The sequence below is a fragment of the Pezoporus wallicus genome, unplaced genomic scaffold (genome assembly GCF_028554395.1).
Source record: "Pezoporus wallicus isolate ANWC-B61680 ecotype Strahan unplaced genomic scaffold, APGP_CSIRO_Pwel_v1 contig_10084, whole genome shotgun sequence".
NCBI lineage: Eukaryota > Metazoa > Chordata > Aves > Psittaciformes > Psittacidae > Pezoporus > Pezoporus wallicus.
In genome coordinates, this window is record NW_026642497.1 from 456,927 (window position 1) to 484,287 (window position 27,361).

Genomic DNA, 27,361 nt, shown 5'->3' on the forward strand with positions numbered 1-27,361 from the left:
AAAGGGAATGCATCTCCCTTCCCACAGCTCTTACCTTGGGGTGAGGGGTCCCTCGCCTGCTTCTGTCACAACACCCAGCTTCATTCCTCCTCAACACCCAGTAATTTCACCCCCTTTACCAGAGCCACGAAGTTTTACCCTCAGGACCAGCTCTATTTTTAAGCTCCAGCTCCCATCCTCCACACTGACACTCACTGGCACTGATTGACAGTGACCCCAGCCTCAGCGGAGCCCCGAGCGGATCGATGCGGCTCGGCGCTCGCTTGGCCACGCCTGTCGCTATAGAGAAGAGGCGGGGCGGAGCCGGCCCAAGAGGTTTTCCCGCCTTCGCTGCGGCGCGCGCGCTGGGGACGTTGCGGCTCCCCCCGTGCTCTTCGCTGTGAGGCGATGGTGAGTGCGGGTTGGGTTGGGTTGGGTTGTGCGGTGCGCGGTTCCCCCCTCCCCGCCGTCCCCTCAGTGTATGTGTGCTGTGCCCCTCCTGCAGAGAAGGAGCCTGGCCCCGAGTCAGCTGGCCAAGAGGAAGGTGGGTGAGGAAGAGGAGGAGGAGTGGCATCCCCCGACGGTGAGTGAGGGGCCCGGGATGTAGCAGGCTCAGGCAGGGTTGGGGGGAGCTCGGCCTTGTTGGGGTACCGCAGTGGGCAGGGGCTGTGGGGTGGTGGAGCTGTTGCTGTTGCCCTGGTGCCTGACTGGAGGTTGTCATCATGCCCCCTCTTCTTCTAGGGGCTGAATACCAGGCCACGAGTTTATGCTGTTTTCATATCTATGTCTGGCGGGTGTAATTGGTAGAACAACTTCAACATTTGCAGGTCGTGCGTTGTGGTTATGGAAAAAGCTATCCCTAGGAGAGCTTCCAAGTGTTCTGTGGGAGGGTTGGTAACTAGGAATTAGTAAAACAAAGCAATGTTATGGTGCTGTGTTCTGTGACATGCAGGTCAAAGAGTGCTACCTACTGCTTTCTGTGTTAAATCCCTTTTTCTACGCCAGCAGGTGGTTAAAACCATGCCTCAATCTGAAGAGGAGTGTGTTAAATCAGGACACACATCAATGACTTATTTATCTAACTGTTTGAAATCTAAGTTTCAATGTGAGGCCTTTCACCTGCATGACAACAGGTGCTTTGGGAGCCTCTGGGGACTTTAATGTGTTTTGTTCCATGCTATTGACCCTTCCGTTTTTCTCTTTGCTTTTTGGGGGGGACAAGCCTGCCTCCAGGTTACAAGGGGTAGCTGTTTTCTTATCTAAGAGCATATTTTAACCTTCATGTAGTTAAACTTTAGGTCATCATGACCTTGGTGGTGTTGCTGTCTCTGTCCTTTGGCATTGGGGGTGAGTAATGATTGTGTCTGTTTCGAGGTACTCAGCTGGCTAGATGGCTTTTCTGTGTGGTTAGGTGCTTACTGAGTGTGACAGCAATGCATCTCTCTTCTGGTCTCACCAGGTGCTCTTGAGTTGTTTTGTCTTGGTTCTGTTTTTCAGACTCGGAAGAAGCAGAAGCCTGTCAGTGAGACAGACAGTGCAGAATGTTACAGGTCGCCTTTCCGGAAACCCTTGACTCAGTTGACCAACAGACCTCACTGCCTGGATAGCAGTCAACATGTAAGTGGGTGTTACTGCTGGCACACCATAGCAGGTGGGCTGCATATGCAGCTCATTCATCAAAGGAGTCCAAATGCTTCCATGGGCCCATTTAATCAGAGGTATTGTGGAAGTGCCACACACACTGAGAGACTTTAGGAGAGACCTTTTGCTAGCTCCAAATATTTAATGTTGAAGGAAGTGTGGTGGGGATTATTTTCTGTAATGGAGATCTTGAACAAGATTGTTCTGTGCGGCCTAGGTAAAGGACAGTGCCCAAGGACATGGGTAGCTTGCCACATAGATGGCTCAAGTGCTGTCTGCTTTGCCCAATTCTCTCTGTGCTTCCACTGCTGGAGACCAGGGGCTGGACTGGCTGCTTTCTGATCCAGCATGGATGTTCCTGCAATGACAGCCCAGCTCTTTTACAGGAAGTGAATTGCCTGACTATATTACCAGGGCAGAGGAAAGCAATAGTATTTAAAGAATTGAATAATGCCAGTGGATTTAAGAAGATTGGGGTTATGAAAGATCAATTTCACACATTGGGAAACCCAAAGGAGTAGTTTAAAAAAACAGAACTGGTGGGGGAAATTGTGCTGGTTTGTTACTTTCTTTTGGATATTCTTGAAAATAGTTGGAGTTAAAGCTTTAATAGGTCAAATAGAGGGACTCGCAGCACGTGGCAAAATCGAGTTCCCAAAATGTCCTGGGCTTGCCTTCCTGAGCAATCTCTGATTTCAGACTTCTTAAGCATGCGTAAGGTGTCCCTGCCCACGGCAGGGGGTTGGAACTAGATAATCTTAAGGTCCTTTCCAACCCTAACTATTCTATGATTCTATGATTCTGTGTTTTCTTTCTGCATTCCTAGGAGGCTTTTATCCGCAGCATTTTGTCCAAACCCTTCAAAGTCCCGATTCCAAATTATAAAGGTAAGATGAGGAGGTTTAAGGATTGTCTGTGCTAACTGACTTGGGTAAAACAGATGATGCTCAAGCCTGTCGTTTGTATCTGTGGGGATTACTGTTATTTTTTGCACTGATGCATATGTTCCAGAAATCCTGACTTAATTTTGAAAGAAAAATACTGGCACGTTAGCAAAGTCCTCATATTTCTTACTAGTATTTAGTCTGGATAATCCTACACTTCAGAATTGGATTTTGTATTCTTACTGCTATGTATTTGATGTAGTGCCAGAAGATTGTACTGCCTATTGCAAATACAAAACCAAGATGAATTCCAAGTTATGAAGGCTTCCCATCTAAATAATACCCTAATGATACTAACAGACAGAAGGCTGTAGGTGAGAAAGAAAGTATGTGCCAGTTTTCTTTCTACTTGACTTGGTGTGTTGAGTCTCAAGGTGATCTTCAAAGCATGGCAGTTTTGAAGTTCAGAGCCTCAGCTGGTTTGAATCAGTGAAACACAAGATCTCAGAAACAGATGGACTTGCTGTGCCCTTCTTCCCCTTCACCCTCCAGCTGAAAAATTCAATTGCAGATCAACTTGTTTCACTCAAACCTTAGTTACAGAAAACATGTCTGTAAGCAGATGCTGACTGAAATGTCACACCCAAAAAGAGTTTGTCAAAGTTAGCTTGTGGAAAAGCAGAACTGTTAGGAGGCTGAAACAGAACTGTAACAGGGAAGCTGCTTTCTGTGACTGTTATCTTCCTTTCTTAATTAGGAGATGAAGCTGTTTCATGTGCTCTCTTCTTGGAGTGTACTCATATTGCCTCAGCTTGTGACACACTCACTTTGCAAGGAGCTTTAGCATTCATTGGCCAAATTGACCCTGCTTGAATCTTTCCAAAGAAAAATCAATCCTGGGAGCACAGTTGGCTGAGTTTTGATGGGAAAAGGGGTTTTATGCATGTTCGTTTTGTGTTCATCTCCATTCCTAAACTGTGACATCAAAATACAATACTAGGAAAAGAAATTCATGGTTGGTTTCTGCTTTTTGCAGAAATTGGCTCCAAGGCCAAACGTGAATATTGCTCAGCAGAGAGCATGTAATACCTTAGAGTAAGTAATGCCAGTATGGTGCTAACTGTGATACTGTAAAACTTCCACTGCTGTTAAAGATCAATTCCTGACCTTGCATAAAAAATACAACTCTGGCTAAGCCTGGGTTAGGTGATCCAAAAAGAGAATTTGACCCAGTATACATTACATGTGGGAATGTATTTACAGAACTGCTAAGACATGTTCTGGAGCCCTGCTTGTCTCTGAAAAGACTGGAACAACAACCTTTAGGTACCAGGAATAGTTCCTATGCCCAGAGAATGCTCAGGGAGTTGTGCCTGTCTGTGGTTGGATGTCAATAGCACAGATCCAGGATGAAACCATCAGTTACCTTGTAAGACAACTTACACTCTTGTGTGTCAGCATATGTCATCTGCTGCACCCAGTTGTGCCATTTTGGTGCACCCAATGTGGCAGACAGCCCCATTGCTCCACCTTTGCCTCTGTTCCTTCGTTCTTTCCTGCTGCAGAGCTACCTGCTATGTATTGGCAGAGTGCTGCCAAACAACCACACTGCGTAGGTTTGCTGTCCGCACCAGTTGTGCTTGCATCTCCATTCCAGCACCCAATTAATTCACTGTTCCTAAACATAATCAGACTCTTCTGCAAGTCTCTGCTTTCTTCCAGGAAGAGGTTGTTCTTTGAGTGGTGCCTTTGTTTGCTTTCAGGGCCGCTGGGCTTGCGTGCGCTGGGTATCAAACGGGCAGGGCTGAGAAGTCCTCTCCATGACCCTTTTGAGGAAGGAGCTCTGGTTCTGTACGAGCCCCCACTGCTGAGTGCCCACGACCAGCTGAAAATAGACAAGTGAGTCATCACCTGGCACAAGTGCTTCAGCTCTGACCTTGTTTGTGTAGGGTTTATGTGCTTTCTTCCCAAATGTGTCTGAGCTGGGGTCTAAGCATCAAGGGAAGTTTAGTTCCAAGTATTCTGCCTCTGAATTGGTTCAGACATGGTAACAGTTGAAGGAGTGTACCCATGCTGGATTGTGTTCTTCCTCAGGCTGTTTCCCACTTATCAGAAATTCAAACCTTTGGCAGGGAATGAGTATGCAGACATGGAGAAGCTGCTTAGAAAAATCTTATGGCTTAGTTGTTAGTCAGGAAACATCAGCATCTAAGGACAAGCAAAGGGAGATGACTGACAGTCAAGTGTTAGACTGCCTAATGGTCTTTACTCTGAAGTAGTACCTTTTGTGCTGCAGTTGTAACTTAAAAGGCTGACTGCTGGATCTTCATGGGCAGAGCAGGGGGTTCCTCTTTAGTAATGCAGTTACAATACTGTTACTGAAACAAGGAAAATAATTATGACTCTAACTGTGTCTCTGGACCACATTCTGCCCTTCCTTTAACTACAGCCCGAATGTATAGTTTCACTGATGTGTTTGATTGTAGGTCAGGCCCCTGTGACTTTATTCTCAAAACTGAATTAATCCATTTTTCACTTTCTTGTTGGCAGTTGCTTCCCTCATGCCACTGGGGAGTCCTCAGTATAGCAGTGAGATTTAAGAAACCTAAACATACGCTGTTCTGAGTTCGTTAATCACACTATTGTCTTCCTTGACTGCCTCCTGCAGGGACAAAGCACCTGTACATGTTGTGGTGGATCCTGTCCTCAGTCGTGTTTTACGGCCCCATCAGAGAGAAGTAAGTTTTCCATTGGGACCTAAGGGTATGGCTGGAGGACTTTTAAAAAGCTGCAGTTCCTCTGCTGGAGTTGTTACCCACGAGCTGTGAGGAGACTAACAGCCTGTGGCAGTCTAAGAGACTCTAATCCACTGCAGATGCAAAGCGAAACATTTGTTTTAACCATCCTCTTAGAGGTCTGAATGCTGCCGATATTCTCTGTCCTGTGCTGGCAGTGTTGCAACAGTCCTGTTTGTCCTAAAATAATGTGGAAATTTACTGGTTGCTTATGGGTAAGAACTTTCTCTTTTCTTGCCTCTGATCTAGCAGGGTCACAGCACTCGCAGCCCAAACATGATGCTGCCTAATGCACATGTCTTCTCTATGGGGCTGGAGGTCTGGTTAGCTGATAGTGGAAACCAGGGAATTTGTGACCATTGTGGTCACTGATGCACAGGTCTTGAAAAGCGCATTGGCTGACTTCTGTGGCACTAGTGATACCTTAGGAAAAGACCAGATTCTGCCAGGTGATGGTATCTTGCAGTGTCAGGGGTGAAAGTCCAGTCTTTACTTATCTTGAAGACTGGAGATGCAGCTCTGCTAAGTAGAATTTGGTATGGAATGTGATGGGATATAGTTGTAATAAATTACGTTGCAGCCCAGGCTTGAGTTGGGCAGAGCCATGAAACACTGAAGCTCTTCCCTCTGGTACCATGGTTCCCTACACAGTGTGGAGTAGATTCCTGCTTCATTGTGTATTATTCTGAGACTACCCTTTGTAGGTGTGAGCTGTCTGACCCATGTAGACATGGAATTCACCAGTGGAGAGTGCTGAAAAACATTTCATATCATAAATATATATAACATCACAATATTAAAATAGTAGGTACTAACCTCCAAATACCTAATGTAGGTATCTAGACTGTTTGAAGTTTGTCACAGATGCAGTATATAATCATTTAAGCCTAGAGGCAGCACAGATGGAAGCTGTGATTGCTGATCTTGCAGGCTAAGGAGGTCAAGCTGGATGTGTCCCTGTATGGGAGATCTTCAGATGGCTCTGAGAGCGCTGTAGGCTGCTCCTAGCAATACTTTTATCTCAGAGTTGGTACTGAACCTGTGACCCAGTGTAATGCTCATCTCTGGCTACATAGCTGGAGGCATTCTGGTTTTGGGTAAGATACTGCCTGCTGGTGCTTTTATCAAGTAACAATAGTTATGTTGGTGTCCTAGGCACAGTGTCTGTTTTTTGAGCTAGATGTCACTGATAAAGCAGTCTCTGTTCTAGTCCGATGAATGAGTCTCTGCCTGCTAAGATTTCTGTGCTGCTTTATTCAGATGATGCTCCCAGGCTGTTGTACAGCCTTGTTCTTTGTAATGTGTTTTGGCCAGTTGCTGGGAGGTCACCTAACTGGATCCCCAGCCAAATGCACTCTTTTAGTCAGTAATATATTTTTTAATTGTTCAATTGGCTTAAATAAACTTCATTAAGCTGTTGGTAAGGGCCTGAGAAAGAAAAAGGCTTGAAAGTGCAAGTGAAGGTGCTCAGTCTTCCAGTCCTAAATAGTGAAGCACAGAGGGGTGAGTCCACCCAGGTGTGTTTAGGTTGTGTCCCTCACTCCCTGCTCTGTTGACACAAAGCAGGGAGATTGTATGTTCCCAGCATAATGTCCTGTTTTTTTTCCTGACTCTGTCATCACATGATAGAGGAACATTTTACAGAGTCTGTCTGTTTGGTTTTATTTTTCCCCTTTTATCTGCCTTGGTGATGTGTCAGAGCCTAATACGGGGCTAAGCTCTTCTACCATGTGATGTGGGCTCAGCCCTGTGTCTTCGAAGCTAAATCGGCTTTGGACCTTGAGTTCCCAGGTGAGTCATTGTGCTTCTAGACAGAGGTGATGAAGGCTGCTGAGGGTATTCTGGGAGCTAATTGGGCAGCAGAAACAATCCTGCTCACCCTGATTCTGTGTTCTTAGAACTGTCTAATTGAGTTTTGTTAAGATGATCAACTTCTTTGCAGTGATTGATGCAGGTTAGCTGATGGCCTGGGCCTGTCTAGTGCTGCCAAGTGTAGAAATTTCTGGGAATTCATGCCAGAAAGCTAGTTATAATTTTACAGCTAAAATGTAGTAAGATTGTTTGCCTGTTATGAGGTACACACTGGCACCAGTAATGTTTCAAACCAGATGTGGCTGCATTTTAGCTGTGTCTCAGGCGACTTCCCTCTGTCTCATTAGAACACACCATGTCCCCAGGGATGTGCTACACAGATTTGCTGTTTGTTGTAGTATTAGTTCTATGTGTTGTGGTAATGAAGCTGTAATGAAGTTGACATTTTGCTGATGCCCCCATACTGCTCTGAGAGAACAATTTTTTGGCAGGGAGTGAAATTCCTCTGGGACTGTGTGACAAGCCGGCGCATCCCTGGGAGCCATGGCTGTATCATGGCAGATGAAATGGGACTGGGAAAAACCCTACAGTGCATCACACTCATGTGGACGCTTCTCCGGCAAAGTCCAGACTGCAAACCTGAAATAGAGAAAGCCATGGTGGTGTCTCCCTCCAGCCTGGTGAGAAACTGGTACAATGAAGTAGAGAAATGGCTGGGGGGAAGGATCCAGCCACTGGCCATTGATGGAGGCTCCAAAGAAGAGATTGACCGTAAACTAGGTACAGAAATGTTTGCGAATGGTGTGGTTGGCTGTCTTTAGGTCAAAATCTTGCATTGGAAGAAGCCTGCAGCAGCTGATGCGAGCATGTCTGAGCTGCCATTATTGCTCAGGAGACTGACAAAAGTCTCTCCACTAACATGTTAAGATTAGGCCCTTACATGTTAGGTGATAGTTGATCTTTCGGAATAATCTGCGTCTAATCATGTGCTTAAGTTAGGGAGGTCCCAGTGCCTCTTCTTTGATTCAGCCAAAGAAAGGATTGGGCAGAGGTGGGAACGGGGAATGGAAATGGGGACACTTGTGGGGAAAGGAACATAAGATACTGCAGAGTATTGAAACAGATTTTCCTATATATTTTAAGGCAAAAGTTTTGACTGCAGAGCTTGAACCCTATTCTATTAAATTTCCTCATCCCTCTTGTTTTCTTTTTCCCTTTTCCATCTGAAGTTGGCTTTATGAATCAGCGTGGCCTGCGAGTGCCTTCACCCATCCTGATCATCTCCTATGAGACCTTCCGACTCCATGCTGAGGCACTGCAGAAGGGCAGTGTTGGGCTGGTCATATGCGATGAGGTACAGGAGAATCTTTTGCTGATGTTTTATTCAAGTCTGGGCAGAAATGGCTCTGCTTTCTTGAGCAGGGAGGGCAGGAGGAAACAAGATTTAGTGGTGGGCAGCACCTATTCTCATATTTGAGAGGCTCTGGGTAACTGGCTCATCCATACTGCATGAGCCCAAGCAAGAGAAGGTATTTTCAGGAGCTGAGATAGGGTTAAAATCCAAGTGGTAGTAACTGCGGCTGCTTTGTAGGACCCTGGCAGGGTGGGAGAACCTACTAGAGCCCTCTCAGTGTGAAATACTTAGCAGAAAGGAGGTCCACTGCCTGTTCTCTGACTCTGGAAGAGGCTTTACTCTGTTGGGATGGAAGTGCCCTGGCTCACAGATCACCAGATCAGGTTTTCATTTGTTTCTGCCTTTTCTAAAGTGAGAAGTACTTTTTATTTGACACGGCCTCATGTTCAGCCCACTAATTTTTAACTTGTCTCTGTTTTAAGCAAGAGGTTGGACTGGAGACACCGGAGGTCTCTCCCAACCTAAATGATTCTGTGATTCAGCATGCTCTTGTGTGTAGTGCTGGCTGCTGTCAGCCATTTTATCTGGCTATCTTATTCTGTGCTTGTGGGGGAGTTTGAAGGGCACTTCTGTGGCAGGACCCTCTTCCCCTCTATGAAGTCTCCTGCTTGGGGCAGAGAGGTAGGAAAGCTGGGTGAAGAGTTACCTCGTATGCTGCTTGTTCAAGAAGAGACAGACCTGGCTTGACTCCCTGCTTTGAGTGCTGGATATAGCTTTGCCAAGCCTGTGCTGCCAAGCTCTCCTTTCACACGGCTGAAATGGAGTTGTTTTTTGATTTATCGTTCCTTCTATGTGGTTAAAGGTAGTGAGAGCCAAAGATGCTCTGAAGGACAAAATAAACCAAATGCCCTCTGCCTCCTTGAAGTGATCAAAGTGGGGGGCCTCAGCCACTCCTGAGGCATTCTCTGCTGCTAGTTAGAGGGAATTTGTTACATAGCGGTGCCACCCAGTGGTTTGGGTTTGTATTTGCTAGAACACTGCCGAGAGTAGCTTAAAAAGAGCAAGCATCCTCGTAAGTGTAACGGCTGAATATACATACAGCACATAGTCCACTATCAGGAATGGAAAGAGTGATGAGATGCTTTGTAAGAGATTACAGCATATCAGTGTTGATGAGGATGTCCAAGATGCTTCTCATCAGGGCTACTGTATTTATCAGCTTCATTCCTTTTGTTTTCCCTTTTTCAAAGGGCCATAGACTGAAGAACTCTGAAAACCAAACATACCAAGCTCTCAACAGCTTGAATACACCTCGACGAGTCCTTATCTCAGGCACCCCCATTCAGAATGACCTGCTTGAATATTTCAGCTTGGTGCACTTTGTCAATTCTGGCATCCTGGGTAAGAGGTGAATGTGTGAGAGACATGAAGGAGGGGGAAGTTGCTGGTGAGGCCTCCCCTAGCTACCAGTGCCAGCAAAGGCAGCATCCAAGCCGTTACTGAGGGGAAAAGTTATGTGCAGATTGGAGACTTCTTCTCCTTCAGTTTGCATCCAGAAAGTCTAGATGACGGTCTGTATATATCTTGTATCCAACGGGATACAAGATATATGTATATATCTGTATATATCTTGTATCCAACGGGAGGCTGAAGTGACTGGTGCAAGGTGGAATGGTGTACCCTGTGACAAAGCTAGGCAACAAAGCCTGAATTTCTGGCATTTGGCCATCCCACTTTCAGATAATCAGAGAAAGCCAAGGGTGATGTCTAGCATATTCGGATTTAAGACTGCTCTTGATTTTTAAAGCAGTGGAGTTATGTGAATATGGGGTTAACTTCATTTGATAGAAAACAGTCCAGAGGAGAGATACTGATAAGTGTGAGTTTTCAGGATCAAAGACAACCTACAATTGCTGGTAGCAGACTGAAATATTCTATCTTTAGTTCTTATATTCTGCTTATGTCTCCAAGCTCTTTTAATTTTAAAAGCAAAGTAGTCTTTGTATCCTCTCCTGCATCACTCGATTAGTAGCAGCTCTACTTCTTTCCAATGTGGAACAGCTTGGTTTTGTCGAGAGGTCATTTTTTCTGTCAAGGAAAGAAAACAAACCAATCTGTAAATCATTTCCTTGTTGCTGTAATTTATCACCTATGTTTGTCTTGGATTGTTGGGCATCAAGTCCAAGAGGCTTCTCATTAATTCTAGTGCATGCACAACTCCAGTTAAACACCATTTGTCAGATTCTTAGTCTTACTAGCAGATTTTGGGACATATTGTTTTCTGTTCAGCTGTTCTACCCCCCCCCCCCCCCAGGGTTTCTCAAGTAAAGGATGGAATGGGGTGGTAGATGTTCTACATCAGTTTTTTCCATGCACTTCAATTTTGGGTAGTTATTACAGGGAACTGATGTGGTTTCCTCTGCCCCCCCCAGACCTGTACTTTGGGCAAGACTAGTCTCAGTACTTCCAGTTTGTTCTTTCTGAGGTGAGATTAGTACTGTAACTCCTGCCAGCAAAGCTGCATGCATGCAGTAGTAATTTTTCCCACTTTCAGCCTGTGGCCAGTAATAAGCAACTGATTACAGATAATTTTGGAACAGGCACACATAATGCCTGTGCTGTTGTTTGCAAGGACAAAATCTGGGAGTAAAAGTATAGCTCTAATGTGAGCAAAACCAGTGTGTGCCTGAGTGGACTTAGATTTAACTAAAATTGTATGATCTTTGGCAGTGCGTTGTTGTTGGAATGCAAGCTGGTTTTCTGCTGTACTCATTTGTCTGCCTTGTTTGAATCTTTCCTGGCTAGAAAGGAAAACAAATTGTGCTGATGGGGCGAGAGTTTATTTTATCTGCTGGGTCCTGTGCTTGTGGTATGTGGGGTACTGAGCAACAGTTATTTAGTAGTAATTGTCATCTTTTAAATTCTGTTTTGTACAGGGACTGCACAGGAGTTTAAAAGACATTTTGAAATTCCCATTTTGAAAGGCAGAGATGCGGATGCAAGTGAAGCTGAGCGACACAAAGGAGAAGAGAGGCTTAAAGAGCTGATCAGTATTGTGAACAGGTGAACTTCATCCCTCTTCTGTTTTGCATGAGCTGTCAGTGTATGTTGGTATCTTTCCAAATTACAGTTGTAGCTTTAATGAATTCTTTTGCCAGTTACTTCTGTTCAGCAAGTGATTGTGAGAAGTATTTATTGCCAAAGAAATCTTTAGTCTGAAAAATAGCACACTGAAACGGCATAGGTAGCTGCAGCCACCTCCAAGCAAGAGTGCTCAGGTACTGAATCATTGACTGTTATGTTTCTGTTTTCTCCTGGGATCTGAATAGCCAGGCAGCATCCTTTTATTTGTGTCAATGTAACTACAGTGTAGACTGAGTCAGACTTGAGATCTGTCCAGCCCAGATGTTGAGTGGCAGATGGAAAGAGTATGAGGAATATAACTCAGTTCTGTTGTTGATTGCCCAAGTCACGAAAGAGTCCAGCTCACACTTTTATAGCTGTATTGGCTGTGTAAGGATAATGGGATTAGACTAGGAGTGTCAGAGATGTGACTTTTGATCCCCAAGAAGCACCTCTGTGATGTAAAATTGCTGTCTTAATTCTCTCTGGTTAATTTTTTAGTATATGTTTAAACCTGGTTTCTTTTCTATGCATGGATACAACCAATTTATCCACATCTGCTGGCAATTGCTTGTCTCAAAGAACTCTTACTAGAGACTCTCTTGAATTCTCAGCATTGCTGGTTCGTCTTCATTCTCTTTCTTTTTTAATCTGAGCTTTTGCAACCATCACAAATACAATTCTGCAGCTCATAGTCACGGTAAATTGAATTTCACACCAAGTACAGCCTCTCTGTAGAGACAGCCCTGACCTTGACTCAGGTCTGCTTACAGAAGCCCAAGAGAAAGGAAAGGTTGGGAGGAGAAGAGCTTGTTCCTTCTTGACATGCATTTATTTCTTGTTACAGTTGATGGAAAAGAGGTGTAAAAGTGTGCCAGGAATAGTTATACCTGGCCGTGTTGAGTGAGCTCTGTCCTTTCCTTTGTTGTGGATTAGCCATGATACACAAATAGGAGAGGTAAAGCATGCAAGTAGTAACAGATGAATCTGATGAATTTGGTAGGAATTACAAATAAGATAGTGATGCCAAGATGTGGAATCATAGGTCCAAGGCTGTTAAGGGCCCTGGGGAAGACATCTAATCCATCTTGCTGTAAAGTAGAAGTTGTTAGACCTAAACTGTCCATTACTTAGCCCCCACCCAGCACTAAAGACCTTACAAATTCCCCAGGATGTCTTTGCAGTTAGAAAACGCTCTTAATGTGTAATGTAAATCCTCCTTACTGCAGTTTAAGCCTGTTACTTTTCATCCTACTGCTTATGGGTTTGGAGACCAGATTATTCCTTTCTTTAACAGCCTTTGACAGATTTGGGGGCTGTCATATATCCCTGCTGTTTTTCTCCTATAGATTTCTTAACATATTTATGATGTTTTCTGGCAGAATTGGGTTTCTGCACTTCTTTTTTTATTCTGGTTGCTCAGTTCAGCACTTGTTTTAGTCCCATTCTGCCTTTCCTAAAGTGTGATAGAACTGTTCTGTGGGGCATTTCTAGAGCCCCAAAGGTTATGCCCTTTGAAATCTTGGGCTGGACAATGAACCCATCTTAGCTGCGAGTGGCTACGAAGTTATTACATGGGGAGCTGCCTGCTTGTACTTTGGGTTAAGTCCGTAGTGTGTGGTGGTTAAATCCTGTCCTCCTTTGCTCTCTGTGCTACTGGTTGCAGCTCAGGTTGAAAACGAGTCTGAGGAAGAGCTGAGTTTCTCCTGTAGGGGACTGGGCTCTGTTAGGTGAAATCATGCATGATGCCTCCAAATCTCATGAACTAAATTTGGAAGCCTCACAAAGACAGCAGGTTATATTGGGCTCTGTAGCATGGGCTGATGGAACCTCTTAGCACAGTTTTGTGTGGTTGATAGTTTCTGGCCTTTGCTGTGTGTTGCACTGTCCCAATTTTTTTGAGATAACAAACAGACTGTGTATTGAACTCATGAGGAATAACAGTGATAAAACAGGGGATTGATGTTATCCAAGCACCTGATCTTATTTTTCCCTCCCTCCAGGTGTTTAATCCGAAGAACTTCAGACATCCTGTCCAAATACCTGCCGGTGAAGATAGAGCAGGTGGTCTGCTGCAGGTACCAGAAGGCATGCTCTGCCTGGGAAATGGGAGGAACAACACAAAGGACTAAGAAGTGGCTAAAAGTCCTCCAATTCTTGTGGTGACTGCGACTACTTCCCTTTAAGAATAAGACTGTAGTCACTGGCAATATGTTGATTTTCCTTCTGAAGCAGGGATGAACAAGTCAAAACTGGTAGTTCTGCCAGCCAGCCTGGTGTGTTCTGGACATCTGTGTACAGCAGAACACTGGGCCATGCAGACTATCTGTAAGCTTCTCTTCCAGCTCTGGGCTGAGATATCAATGCTCTGCCATCAGCCCTGGGGGCAGTTCTAGGCTTTCTGTGCTGTAGCTAAAAAAATAATAGGGCTAAAAGGAACACACTTCAGTAGATGAAGGGAAGATGGGGTTGGTTTGGTTGGAGGCTGAGACTGCAGTGCTCTTGGTCTGTTTCAGACTGACACCTCTGCAGGCTGAGCTGTACAAGAACTTCCTCAAGCAAGCCAAGCCAGTGGAGGAGCTGAAGGAGGGCAAAATCAGTGTGTCATCTCTCTCTTCCATCACTTCCTTGAAGAAGCTCTGCAATCGTGAGTTGTTCTACTCATGTAGTAGGTTTGGGGTTTGCACCTTTGGGATTTTTTTTTTTTGGGTCTCCCTTGTGCACACCACAATCTGAGCTCTGTTTGCTCTCCAGACCCTGCTCTTATTCATGATAAGTGTGTGGAAGAGGAAGAAGGTTTTATGGGAGCCCTGGACTTGTTCCCTGCTGGCTACAGCACCAAATCTGTGGAGCCCCAGCTTTCAGGTACTGTGGAACTGGACAGTATGAATGTGCTGCCTAACAGTCATGAGACTGTATTTAGTATCTTTTGCCCCTCTGAGGTTTGGAATTCGGGAACTTCTGCTCTAGCTTTCTTCTTTCTTCCTCTTTATTCAGGAAAGATGCTGGTTTTGGACTACATCCTTGCTGTTACAAAAAGCACTAGTAATGATAAGGTGGTTTTAGTGTCTAACTACACGCAAACACTGGACCTATTTGAAAAGCTCTGCAGGAACAGAAGGTTTGTCTTTGGATTCAGCAAAATGGGATGGGTTGGGGCAAGACTTGGCATCATCTTACTTTTAATCAAACCTTACTGCCAACCACCTAGTTCATACATCATGAGAGATCTGTTTCAGTGGAAGTTCTAACTCTGGAGCAGCCTGCACTGTAAAAGAAACTGGTTATTTTTAAAGTTTCTGTCAGCAGGAACTTGTGATTTGTCTTTTACCTCAGACATTCCTGAACTGGAACTAATGTGCCTTGTGCTTTGGCTACTGAGGTCACTCAGCAGAAAAGTTCTGGCCCTCTGCAAAAGCTCTTAAAGCCCAGGCCACTGTTAAAAAGCTTTTGTGAAAGATTTCCCTTTCAAGTAGGATGCTCTAAAGGTTGCAGCAGTCTGATTGTAGTAAATGCTGTGTATTCCAGGTATTTATATGTCCGGCTGGATGGCACCATGTCCATTAAAAAGAGAGCAAAGGTCGTGGAGCGATTCAACAATGCCTCGGTAAGTAGAACTACCACATGTGAGCAGCTTTCCTGCCAGCATTGAATGCTGTGAGCTAAAAGTGTGCCTACCTCTGTAGTTCAATCCAAGCCTGCCTTTTTCCACAGAGCCCTGAGTTTATCTTCATGCTAAGCAGCAAAGCAGGTGGCTGTGGTTTGAATTTGATCGGGGCTAACAGACTGGTTATGTTTGACCCAGACTGGAATCCAGCTAATGATGAGCAGGCCATGGCTCGTGTGTGGCGGGATGGCCAGAAGAAGACATGTTACATCTATCGGCTGCTTTCGGTGAGTCTTACTCCTCTCACCTCCTCAACATGGAGCTCTTGGTGCCAGCCCAGGCTGCAGCTGATGTGATTGGGATCAGAAAGGGAAGAACTCTTTTATGTTGGTGACCAGAACTGACTGGAACTTAATTGCTCCCTGCCCTTAGATATGTTGCTGTGAAAAACCATGAAGGTTCAAGCTGGAGGGTTATTGCTGCAGGCCTTCGTTTCTAATGGTGACTGGCTTCTCAGAAATAGAAACAAAAGTGGCTTTCCAGACAAGATGCTACTTTGATGTCATTTAGGCATCTGAGTTATTTAATTTTGTGTGGTGTCTGATGCCAAAGTTGCTGTTTTCCAGTCTGGCTGCAGTCTGTTTTGGTTGGGTGTATGTGTACTTAATAAATGATTCCCAGAAATATAGCAGCTTTTGGAATAGGGCTGCCAGTTAGCAGGTGGAGTAGCTGCTCTGTACAGGAAAAACACAGAGGAGACTAATCTTGCTTCTTGAATGCTTTGTCCAGCAGTGCCAATAGTGATTACTGCTCAGAACAGTCCCCTGTCTGCCCTTGTTCACCTTCACCTCTCATTAGTTCAGACTCTGTTTTTTTGTTTTGGTTAGTTTTTGGTTTATTTTGTAAGCTTGTGTTCCTTTGATCAATTATTAATTTACTTTGACAAAACACATACTCTGTCTCTTCTTTTTCTCTGACCTGGCTGCACCTGGAAGCAGGTTGCTCCTTTGCTTTTAGAACTACGCAACTGGTCTGTGAATCATGACTAATCACCCCCTCCTTTGTATTACCTCTGTTTGCAAAACAGACATTTTGCTCTTTTAAGTTTTTGTTTTAACAATATAGTGTACTGTACTGGGCTCTCTGCACAACTGTTCTAGAAGCAGGCATCTCCCTCCAGACAGCAAGGGTGAACCAGCAAGTACTGCTGATGTGCCTCGCACCCAGGGCAAGCCCTTGTTTTCTGGGAAGAGATTGTATTTGGTTTAGTTTTAGTTTTTTGTCAGGAGTGGCTATAGCTGCTCAACTTCTTTCCCTTCCTTCCTGTCTGCACAACCCAGTGCAGTGTGTGAGCTCCAGCCACAAGCGACAGCTTCACCTCTTCTTTATCCACATTTCTGTTGAATTACTCCTGTAACCACATGAGATGTGGCTAGAGTGCAGTTAGTAAAACTTGCCTGTCACCTGGATTAGTCTGGCAAGGCACTGGGTGGTCCTGACAGCTTAATGGTGTTTGATCTGGGACACTTTCCCTTTAACACTAGTGTCCCAACTGTGCTTCATCTCTTGACTATCTCTCCTGTAGACGGGGACCATAGAGGAGAAGATATTCCAACGCCAGACCCACAAGAAGGCCCTCAGTAGCTGTGTGGTGGATGAGGAGCAGGATGTAGAAAGGCATTTCTCACTTGGGGAGCTGAAGGAGCTCTTCACGTTGAATGAGTCCACCACCAGTGACACCCATGACAAGTGAGTATGCTGAATAACTAATGGCTAGGGTCAGCAAAGAAAACCCCTCAGTTTGGTCAGTGATTCAGGTGTTCCTCAGGGAGCAGGAGAAAGAGAGAGAGAGTGCCTCTAGTGTGTCTCTGATTCTCAAGCTGTTAACCACTTAGACATGAGCACTTTCTTGCTGTCCTCCCTTCCTGTTGTCTTAGAAAAACTGTGCTGGCTGGACAAGTGAGCAAACTACCTTGTTGCTACCTGTGTTTGGAGGCTGTAAAATACTGCAGCTAATGAAAACAGGAATTGATCAGAGCTGTTCAAATCGGTGGACCTCAACTTGGTCCTTCTTTGCTGCTCTCTTCCTGGTGGTTTGTGATCTCCAAATGCTGAATTGCTTCCACTGCCAAGGTTAATCCATCTGCTATGAATTCATGAGGCAAACCCAAGTGCTTTTCTGGGGACTAAAAGAATCCTCTTCTCCATCATCTGCCTTTTTCCCCCACCTCTGAGACCTGTGATATTGTAGCCACCAGAAAGAGGACAGGGAGTGCAGGAAAATGCTTCACTGCAGAAGTTAAGATTCTTAGTTCAGGCAAGAAGTGAAGAGGATTAGTTTTAAGCTGACTCAAAGCTTAGCTCTGTGGGGGTATCTTGTCTGCATGGCAACAAGCCTTGCTGGCAGGGCTTCTGCTGTTCTGTCTCCTTATGTAGTAGCTCAGTAGGGCATCTCCAAAACAGCCTGAGCACAGCCCATGGCTATGGTGGAACCAGGATGGAGTGTTTTGGAGTATGGTGTGCTCTCTTGCACATGGGAAGTCTGGCACAGGGCTAAGGTGTTAGTAGGAGGGGTGTTCACTTGAGATCTGCTCTAAGCAACATCCCTCATCATAACTAAGCATGGAGGGGGGAGGGTGCTACAAAAACCAGAACCCCAGGATTTCCAAAAGATACATCATTCCTTATGTCACATGGCTGTGTTTAAATGAAATGCGGTAATAATTAATCCTGTCCAAAAGTCCAGTTGCCAGTGTTGCAGGTGGAGGGGAGTCAATCCCAGTGTTAATGAACTGCATTTCTGCATTTTTTTAAACAGCCTGTGAGCTGAAGAAGTGGAGGAATTTTGCACTGATCTTGCACTGCCTCTGTTACAGGATCAAGTGTCGTCGTTGTGTGAATGGCCACCAGGTCCGACCGCCTCCTGAAGGGTCTGACTGCACCTCTGACCTCTCCCAGTGGCACCACTGTGCTGACAAGCGGGGGCTACAGGACTCTGTGCTGAAGGCTGCATGGGATGCTGCTGTCACCTTCACTTTTCATCACCACTCCCATGAGGAGCAGAGAGGGATCCCCTAACAGGAGGTTACTGTCCCCTGTGGGGGCAAGGGCAGGCTGCTGTGGCAGTCTACCCCACTTTAATCCCTTTCAAGGAAAGGGGCAGCAGGTAGCAGTACATGCTAGACTGTTCTGTAGCAGAAGGGCATGCTGAGAGGCTGGAAGGCTCTCAGCATTGCTGTCTACTGCAACAGCAAGGAGTCAGTGGCTTTTCTCTGTTGTGGGTATTACGCATCTGAGAAACAGCCTCTGGGAACTGAGAATAACTGGACCTGGTGTGTTTGATCAGGTTCAGCCCTGGTTCTGAAGCTGTTGGTGTCTGTGCCTTCTACTCAGCCAAGTTTTGTCTTCAGGTTTAAGTTAAGCCTGGAGTTTCATAGTACTTGATGTGCACAGTCATGCTCTTCTTGACAGCTATGGCTCAGAGCTGCCTATCAGAAACTTGCAGGATCCATTTCTTTTGTGAAATGTGAACCTTATTGATTACTCAGGAACAAGAAGATTTGTACAAGGGGAAACAATTGCAGCTTGTGTCAAACGTTTGGCCTGAAAGATCATGCATGCACGTATTAAGGTAACTCCATTTCTAAAACCACTTGGTTTTTTATAGGCAGGATCCCCTGATCTAGCAAAGTGTTTTAATTCAATCATATTACATACCAGTAATAAATCACACTTTGGTATATTATGGGTCTTAGTTATATTTTTGTTATAAAAATGTTACAAAAGAACAAACTATTCAAAACCTCTGTAAAATGCCTGCAGATGTTGGAGGGGGCAACATGACTGCAAACAAACAGCAAGCTACTTGGCCAGGGACTGAACTGCTTAGTTCAAACTGTTCGGTTTTCTCCCACTCCTGCATCCATCGGTCCTGCACCACCATCACATAACACTGATGTAATCAGCAAAGGCCTGGGAGGAGTCCCACGAGTCATTGACCACACTGCACACAGCTTTGAGACGCCGAAGTGCTTCTTGAGCTGTTTCAGCATCCTGGTCCAGCCAATTCTGGAAGAGGCGAAGGTGCGTGAATTGTATTTGTCCCCCTCTCTGCTGGATGTAGCCTTCCAGCTTCTTTGTGAACTCCAGGAGCCCATCAGGTTTGATGCAATTCGAGCTTTCCAGGGAAAGAAGCACAAAAAGAAGTCATTAAGAGTCTAGGCTATAATTTGAGCAGTTTAAATCACTGTTCCTTGTAGTACCTGCTGTTCTTGTTGAACAGTAAAACTGAAGCACAGCACTATGAAAGGCTGGAAGCTTTTTAAAACTAAGGTGGTAACCACTATCAAGTTAAATTCAATATCCTGGCCTCCTTTATACTGACTGAAGTAGACTTAACTGTGGCCTTAAAATGCTGCTGGACCCAAGCTGCTGGTTAAGTGGTGCCAGAAGCATTGCAGTCTCACAGCAGCTGTCAACTGCCTGGTCCAACCTACAGGCCTCAGCAGTAAGTAATCATTTATCTCTTCCTTATAAGGAAATTGGGAGAGCATGTGTCAGGTCCTGAGGGTTTCTAGGACATTAACTTATTTCCCCTGCATAGATGTGTAAATAAATATGAAGTTGCATGATGAACTTTATCTTGGGAAAGGCCAGTGACAATCAGGATTCAAAGCAGCGGCCATGGTTAAACTGTCAAGCCTATGCACTCAGCAACCTGAGCCTTCAGGCTCAAGAAGAGAGAAGCAGTTCAGCTGGAAGACCAAAGATGATTAAAAGAATGCAGAGGCATTCACAGGCCCTGACAGGGGCAATGGAAACAGAGCTGTTCGTGCTGATGCCCAAGAATAAATGTACACAAGGATGCAGGAAGTGTGTGCAGCAGCCTCCTAAGGGAGCAGCAAACCAAAGCTGCTTTTATGGAGTTTTTTGACTCATTTATAGAAGTGACAATGAGATGTCTCAAAGATGCTGGAGAGCCCTGAGGTTGTATGTACCCATTGCGGCATTCTCTAAGCTTTTCTTGGGCATGCGTTCCAATGAAGAAGGTACAAAACCATTCTCCTGCTCTGAGCCTAGTTCAGCTCTGGCCCTCCTGAAACAAATTCAGTGCTAGGAGCAGCAGAATACCTGACATCCAGCTGGCAAAGAGAAGAGGAGGAATCTTCAGAGAAAATGTCCGCAAGGGCAACCAGCCTGTGATTCCCTAAGAGGGGAGAAATGTGGGTGTTAGATGCTAACATTTAAATGGCTACAGGGCTGGATAACAGTGCAGAAAGAAGGTCGTAAGCACATGCACACAGGGCTCATCTCTGCACCCTCAGTTTGTTCTCAGTGGCCAAAAGTGAGTTCACCCCTCAAAGCAGTGTTCAAGGCAACAGAAACATTTGCTCATAGAGCAGTCTGTTTCAGTAGAAAAATCCTGGGTTTGTTTTAAAAATGGCCAAAATTACAGGGTTAAACCTGTAATTTAGAAATTAAGTGTACTTGGGTGGTCCCAAGTTTTCCTTCTTCAGGTCATTTAAAAGAACAGAAAACAGTATTCTGGGTTTACATGAAATTTACTTCTCAAAATATTTCTACTTGGCCTGTGATCCCAAAAGCCTATCATTTCTGTAAATTCATTCCACTTCCTCGACACAAATCCTTCCTTTACTTGTTCCCATCCCTCTAGTGGCTGCTAACAGCTTTTAAGGCACAAAATGCCCAAACTCGGGCAAAACCTGTACTGCCTTATTCAGAGGTGCATCTGCTGCTGGCTGTGCTCCTGCTAAAGAGTCTGGAGCAGATCACAGTCCAGACAAAGCTGGAGTCCTGCTGAGACTTGCTTTTGATGCAGAGAAAATCAACCACAGTGCCAGCACAGCACCTGGGCTCCTGGTACACTGCTGAACACAACTGAAATTCAGCCTTTAAAAATGAACTCAGGACTCCTTATTTTGTGAATTAAATCCATTCTGTTCGTGTGTGTTCAGCTCAGCACTGAGGTCACCAGCTAGCGATGGTCCTAACTCCAACCCTGAAGTTATCTCTGAGGACTAGCCTTAAGGTCAAGGCCCCATAGCAGTACTCACCAAGGCGATTCCCAGGCAGTTTCAGACTCTTCAAAGCTGAGTTTCTTTTCACTGTATTAATTATTTCTGACAAAAACTCGGTAGTAGAGCTTTCAAATAGCCGGCAGAAGGAAAATGTGATTTCTAGGGAAGAAATTGATTGACAGTACATGTTAGTACTCCCGGTGTGCTTCATTATGCCATAATTACATCCTGCAGACAGCTCCAACCCCTAATCCGTATGCAAGAACAAAGCTTCCCCAGCAGTGGGTTGCACACAGCAGCACAGGAAGAGAGCAGAGATCACACCCAGGGAATGGCTTTGCCAGCTGACCCAGTTAAAGGCGGATGTGCTCTGCAGGTTAAATATCTTTGGTTTATAGCCAAGACTATGGACTCATCTCTCCAGCACACGACAGCTTTGCAGCTGCTCCTCTCTGCCCTGCTGGCACAAAGAACTAGATGTGTTCCCACTCTGCTAAGAGCTACAGATCTGTTCCAGGGACAGTGACATTTGGCTAAACTTTACACATCTAAAGATCACCTCTTAAGCACCAGCCAGGCCAAAGCAGTCACCTGCAGCATCCTTCCAAGCAACAGCACCCAGGATTTTCCTGTACCTTGCAGGACGGGATCCTGAAGCAAAAGCAGAACTTCTTTCTGGTGCTCAGCGAGGTTCACATCATGAAAGCTCAGTTTCTTCAAATTTGGATTACACTCTGAAAGCAAAACAAGTTCTCAGGTAAAGTACTCTAGGTCATTAGGATAAAAAGACCCTGCCCAGAAACTGAGTTGGTCTGTGGATAATTTGTGTGGGATTGTGGGGGACTCAAACGGAACCATCCTGCTGTGCAGGATCATTCACATCCGCAGCACAGAAAGTGGAATGGCTGATGCCCACTTCCTTTTCTTGGGAGACTTCAAGGATGCTGACACTGAAGAAATGGACCCACCCAAGCTGGCTTCATGCTAAAGGATGGAAGATCCCAGCAAGGAAGCTACTCTGTGTGTCACAGTGATGCAGGTGAGCAGAGTACCTTTGAGAGCCTCCAAAAGGAGCCCAAGCTCCTGAGAAGAAGGCAGTGTAGCACTGTCAAGGGACAACTGCTGGAGGGACTTTGATGCCTTGAGCACTGGCAGCAAGAACGAGATGTGCAGAGGTTCCCTGGGGAATCGGATCTCCAGCTGCTCCAGGCAGCTCTCTAGGGAAAGAAAACCAAACAACAATGAAAGAGCTTGGCCTGGAGTGCCTGTCTTTAGTGTAGCCAGGTCTGTATACCTGACCCAGCTATCATTTAGGTTGGTAGACAGTGCCTGCGTGATGCACCCTGCCCTCGATGGGGGGGGGTAGAGCTCGATGGCAACTCAATCCTATGGTAATGTATGTTACTTCAGGCTCATTTCAGGACTCCCACCATGCCACAGGGCCACCAATTTCTACTGTGTTCTGGCAGTAAAACTGCTTGAGAAAAGGTCACACTTCATCCACAAACCAGTCAGTGACTTCCCAGAGCACAGCTCTTCCCTGACCCCACTCCATACTCGCTCAGGCTTTCCCCATGGCTTTTCTGGTCATTCCAGGGCTAATGAGGGTGATGGGAGACCTGTGAACTCAGAATACACCTCTATAGCTCCCAGACTGCAATCCAGAGGCTTGGGCAGTTCTTTGCCATCACCTGTGGTACTGTAACAATCAAAAGATGCTTTCCCTCTGCTGAAGGTCTGTCTAAGACTTAGAGCCTCACAGTCAATAGGAGCAGAAGCTCCCAACCAATTCACAGATTTTGTGGGACACACTCCCCATGGCTACGTGGACAGTAGGCTATGACTAGCCCCGTACAAAGCTGCTGTTGCAGCAGGTTAGCCTACAGCAACAAAATGCTTTGTCCAAGACTCAGGCTCCACGGAGCATGTCACAGACTGGAAATGACAAACTGCAACACCATCTAAATCAGCAAGGTGAGGCTGTAATTGCTTACTTACACATCACTGTAAGTGTACAGTTCAAATCTATGTGCCAAGCCTTATGGCTCTATCTGCCTGCCACATCCTGGCCATCACTCAGAATGCTGATTCCTACCTGGAATTTCTACCTCACTGCAGGTTGGATTCCCCTCTGGCCTGTTCCCTTCCAGCTGGTTTTTGAGGTCGAAGCTGACTGAGAGCGTGCGGAGCTGGGGAGAGGCGCTCAGGATGCAGCAAACAAGCTCCATGCAAGGCATGTGGGAGAAGATGTCGCTCACACGCAGCACGTGGAGGTGGCAGTCCGAGTGGCGGGACAGGGCCCGGAGCGCTGAGAGGATGCAGGATATGTTAGCACCCAGGCCTGGAACAGCATTTGTACAGAAAGGTGTTAGCTGTGCCCATGCAGGCACCAATGCACACACAGCTGGCACTGCACCAAAGGCCAAGCAACCCAAGTGAAAGGCTAAACACACAGACTGCTTTATACACACATTCTTAAAGCTAGACTGTGTATATGGGAGATGGAGATTTGGCTCTTCCCTTCGCCCTCTCAATGGTAAGCACAAGGCCCAGGGCTGTGCTGGGGCAGAAGGGCACCATTCTCTCCCTCAAGCAAGTCCTCACACTCAAACATTTCTACCGATGCCACTCTCAAGATCAGGTACCAATACTCTTACAATGCCAATCCAGTAAAAAAATCCAGGTAAACCCAAGCAGTACATCAGCCCAAGGCTGGAAGGAGGCAGCCTGTTCACACCACTAACCGTTGTAAGACAGAACCAAGTTTTCTAAAGACACCCAGGAGCTCAGCAGGTTACTCAGAGTCCGACATGTCTCCCCAGTCAAAGGAATGGAGAACAATTCCAGCGTGGACACGCTTCGGAAGCGGTGAGCAGCTTTCAGAGAAAAGATCCCAGCAGATCCTCCTCTTTTCTTACAGCCAGCATGGCCGTTGCACGGGGATCCTGAGGAGGAACTAGTCCAGTTCTCAGCGTTTTCTCCCTCTGTGGCACTGTTTTTGTTGAGTAACCCTGAATTATCCTCTTTAGCAACAGTGAAAACAAAATCATACAGGTCTTCTGAGTCGGCATGTGGTCCCCTGCTTCGTCTGAGGCAGCGACGTTTCTTCCCCACGGCAGATTTTAGTCGTCTGCGTGTCTTTCGAAGAACACGCTGACAGGACGGCTGATCTGAGATGCAACAAGAACCTCCCTCAACGCTGGTGTGGTCACAGGGCACCTTGCTGCTTGCCTCCTCACACGCTCGGTAATGCAGAGGAGAACTTGAGAGGACAGAGTTCAGATAAGCATCAGCCCCACACTCATTCACCTCAGTGTCAGCCTCTTCCGGGGCACTGGGGCATGCCCTCTGGTTCTCATCACTGCTCCGCTCCCTCTCATGATAACAGCTCCTCTCTGCTTGTGCTCGTGGCAGCTCCTGGCTTTGGGCTTTGCCCTCCTCTCTGCAAAAGCCACACAGGCTACTGTGATACATGAGGGCATTGCCCGAGCGCCAGAACCCAGCACTCATGCTCAAAATGAGAACGAGAAGAACTGTGTCGGGAACAGGCCAGGAATACATGGACACTTGGCTGACAGAGCCATGGTGAATCAGCCGGTGAAGAAGTAAAACCAGCGAACACCTGATGGACTGGTCGGAGGAGAGGAGGTGCTGGAACTTCAGGATCCGCAGGGAGCCAGCCAGGTTTTCAAGCACCTTCTGGTTGTGCTCAGCAGTGAGCTCCACCGCACCCTGCAGCATGTTGCAAAGGGTAAGCTGGGAAACGTGCGGGGAGCTGTGGAGCAGCGGGGAGAAGTGATGGTGATGGAGGCGCCAGTCAGAGGAGACATCCAAGACACCGTGAAGAACATTGGAGAAGAACGTTTCAAGGAACTTCTTCCTCCAACAGGTTATACTCTGCAAATAAACAACAGGGACATGTTAACAAAGCCACATTTTTTTCCTCATTCTTTTTAAGTTAAATTACTTTTCTCTGCTAACATGGTAAATGTGGTGTCCAAAAAACCCTGCTGCTAGCACAACCTGTCTAGTTCTCAACATCCTTCCTAAGCGTACCTGTTGAAAAAACAAGTTACTCCCATCGCTCTCACCTCATCCTGCCTCTGGCCAAATTTAAACACATGGTGGTTTGAAGCTAAGCCATTGGTTTTGCTTATCAAAAACCATCATCAGGAATTTTATTCCCAACCATCAATTTATAGGCTGTGATTAAGCTGCCTGATAATGACTGTTTTGTGGTGCTGGATCAATAGAGCTGCCTCAGTTTACCTAGGCAAAGCCATTCTCCCAAACTGAGTCTTCCCTAAGTATTTCTCTAGTGCTTTCTGAGACATCAGCACAATTTTTGCCAGTGTAGGTGTAAGCATGATATCAAATACTGGTTTTATCCCATATCCCTAAGAATTACATCTCTGAAGACAGGATTTATTCTTTGGTCAAACTCGCTGTCGTGAGATGATGGGCACGGTTGTACACTACAGCCCCTTTTATGAACCCCATTTCCAAAATGATTGTACTACCAGGGTCATGCCTTGGTCCAGAGCTCTACAAGTTCCTAGAAACAAGAACCAGCAATGGCTTGGAGGCGGCCAGCAGCACCATCGGGCTTAGAACACAGGGTGCCAGCCTTGTGCCCCTTCTCCCACCGGCAGCGTTTCCTCACCTCCGAGTTGGGCGGCCTGGTTTTCATCACATCATCCCACAGCTTGCGCCAGATGGGCTGCGTCGAGAGGCCTGCGGGACAACAAGAAGCAACCAGGCGCTGTCACCCCTGCTCCGCACCCCAGTGCCCTGCCTCAGAGCCTGCAGGGCAGGCGAGGGGCAGCATTGGGGCAGACCCCTGCAGCGAAAGGACGGTGCTTTGCGGTGAGGGGATGAACACCCACCGCCTTTCATGGGATGCGAGTTAAAACCAGCAGGGTTTGTGGATCCCCAAAAGGAGCGCTTACAGCAGCACCCACACCGCTGCATGAACCCTGCTCGGGGATGGGACAGGGCTCAAGGTTTTGGACACGGGGTATCCAAGCCCCGCTGGTGATGGTGGCAGGGACTGTGCTCTGCGGTGCCCGCCACCCTGCTGAGGCGCTCACCCCTCCGGCCCAGGGCTCCCATTTCCAGCCAGGAGGGTTCTGTTCCTCCACGGCAGGTTCCTCCCTGCAGCCGGGGGTCCCTCCGGTGTGGGGCTCATCCCCGCAGCCCGGGGGGACCCCTTCAGTGTGTGTATGAGGGGGATTTGTCCCTCGCACCCCTCAGGGGTCTGTCACCTGCTCTCTGTGCTGCGCCCTCAGCCCGCTCGAGGTGGAAGACGGTGAGAAGCGGCAGGAGCCCCCGCAGGAGATGTCCGGGCAGCGCTGTGGAGAGCCAGAGCGAGACGGCGGCAGAGTGCGCGCAAGCCCCAGGCCCAGCGCCCCTCCGCCCCGCGCCGCCCTTGCCTTACCCCAGACGTCCCGCTCCAGAGCCGCCATGCTGCGGCTCACGGCCGTCGCGCTTAGCGAGAACAGACTGCGCGGCCCCTCCGCCGCCATCGCCCCTCTCACTGCTACCCCACCGCCGCCATCTTGCGGACGGACACGCCCTCCCTCCCTCGCGTTGTCGCCGCCATCTTGGGAAGGGACATACCCTTCCGCCATCTTGGGAGGAGGAGGAGGAGGAAGGAGCGGGCGGCCATGCTGGGGAGGTCTAGGTGAGCTGGAGCTGGCTCAGGGGCGACCCTGTCGCTCTCTAGAGCTAACTGAAAGGCTAGAGCCAGGAGGTTGCTGGTGTCTCCTCCCTCGTAACAAGAGGTAACCTCCATAAGCTACGCCAGGGGAGGTTTAGTTTGGATGTTAGGAACAATTTCTCCACCCAGAGGGTGGTCAGGTGTTGGAACAGGCTGCCCAGGGAAGTGGTGGAGTCACTGTGGAAGTGATCGAAAAACATGTACATGAGGCCCTTAGTGACATGGTTTAGTAATGGACATGGCAGTGCTGGCGTGACAGTTGGACTTGATGATTTTAAGGGTCTTTTCCAACCGAAATGATGCTGTGATCCTAAGGAGGACAAGAGGAAGGCAGACAACACCACGTTCACAAGGGACGCGCCGTTCCCGAAGCACCACCCTGTGTTGGAGCGGTCCCGGCGCGTTTCCG

General features: G+C 46.8%; 2 protein-coding genes across 2 annotated transcripts; one reads left to right on the top strand and one right to left on the bottom strand.

The window, feature by feature from the left end:
- The first annotated feature begins 385 nt into the window (after window positions 1-385).
- RAD54L (RAD54 like) lies at window positions 386-18,940 on the top strand. Its single transcript, XM_057430734.1, has 18 exons — window positions 386-390; window positions 485-562; window positions 1,477-1,596; window positions 2,447-2,507; window positions 4,268-4,403; window positions 5,173-5,242; window positions 7,603-7,891; window positions 8,341-8,465; window positions 9,716-9,866; window positions 11,402-11,528; window positions 13,592-13,666; window positions 14,105-14,235; window positions 14,343-14,453; window positions 14,586-14,709; window positions 15,117-15,195; window positions 15,303-15,482; window positions 16,781-16,944; window positions 18,072-18,940. Exons 1-18 carry the CDS (start codon window positions 388-390, stop codon window positions 18,271-18,273), a joined length of 2,226 nt encoding a protein of 741 aa, XP_057286717.1. The 5' UTR covers window positions 386-387; the 3' UTR covers window positions 18,274-18,940.
- Window positions 18,936-26,773, bottom strand: LRRC41 (leucine rich repeat containing 41). Its single transcript, XM_057430732.1, has 10 exons — window positions 26,671-26,773; window positions 26,498-26,584; window positions 25,897-25,967; window positions 23,978-25,130; window positions 23,329-23,574; window positions 22,286-22,450; window positions 21,869-21,967; window positions 21,270-21,392; window positions 20,326-20,401; window positions 18,936-19,372 (listed from the first exon to the last, which is right to left on the bottom strand). The coding sequence occupies exons 1-10, from the start codon at window positions 26,756-26,758 to the stop codon at window positions 19,138-19,140; spliced, it is 2,343 nt and encodes a 780-aa protein (XP_057286715.1). The 5' UTR covers window positions 26,759-26,773; the 3' UTR covers window positions 18,936-19,137.
- Between the last annotated feature and the right edge of the window lie 588 nt (window positions 26,774-27,361).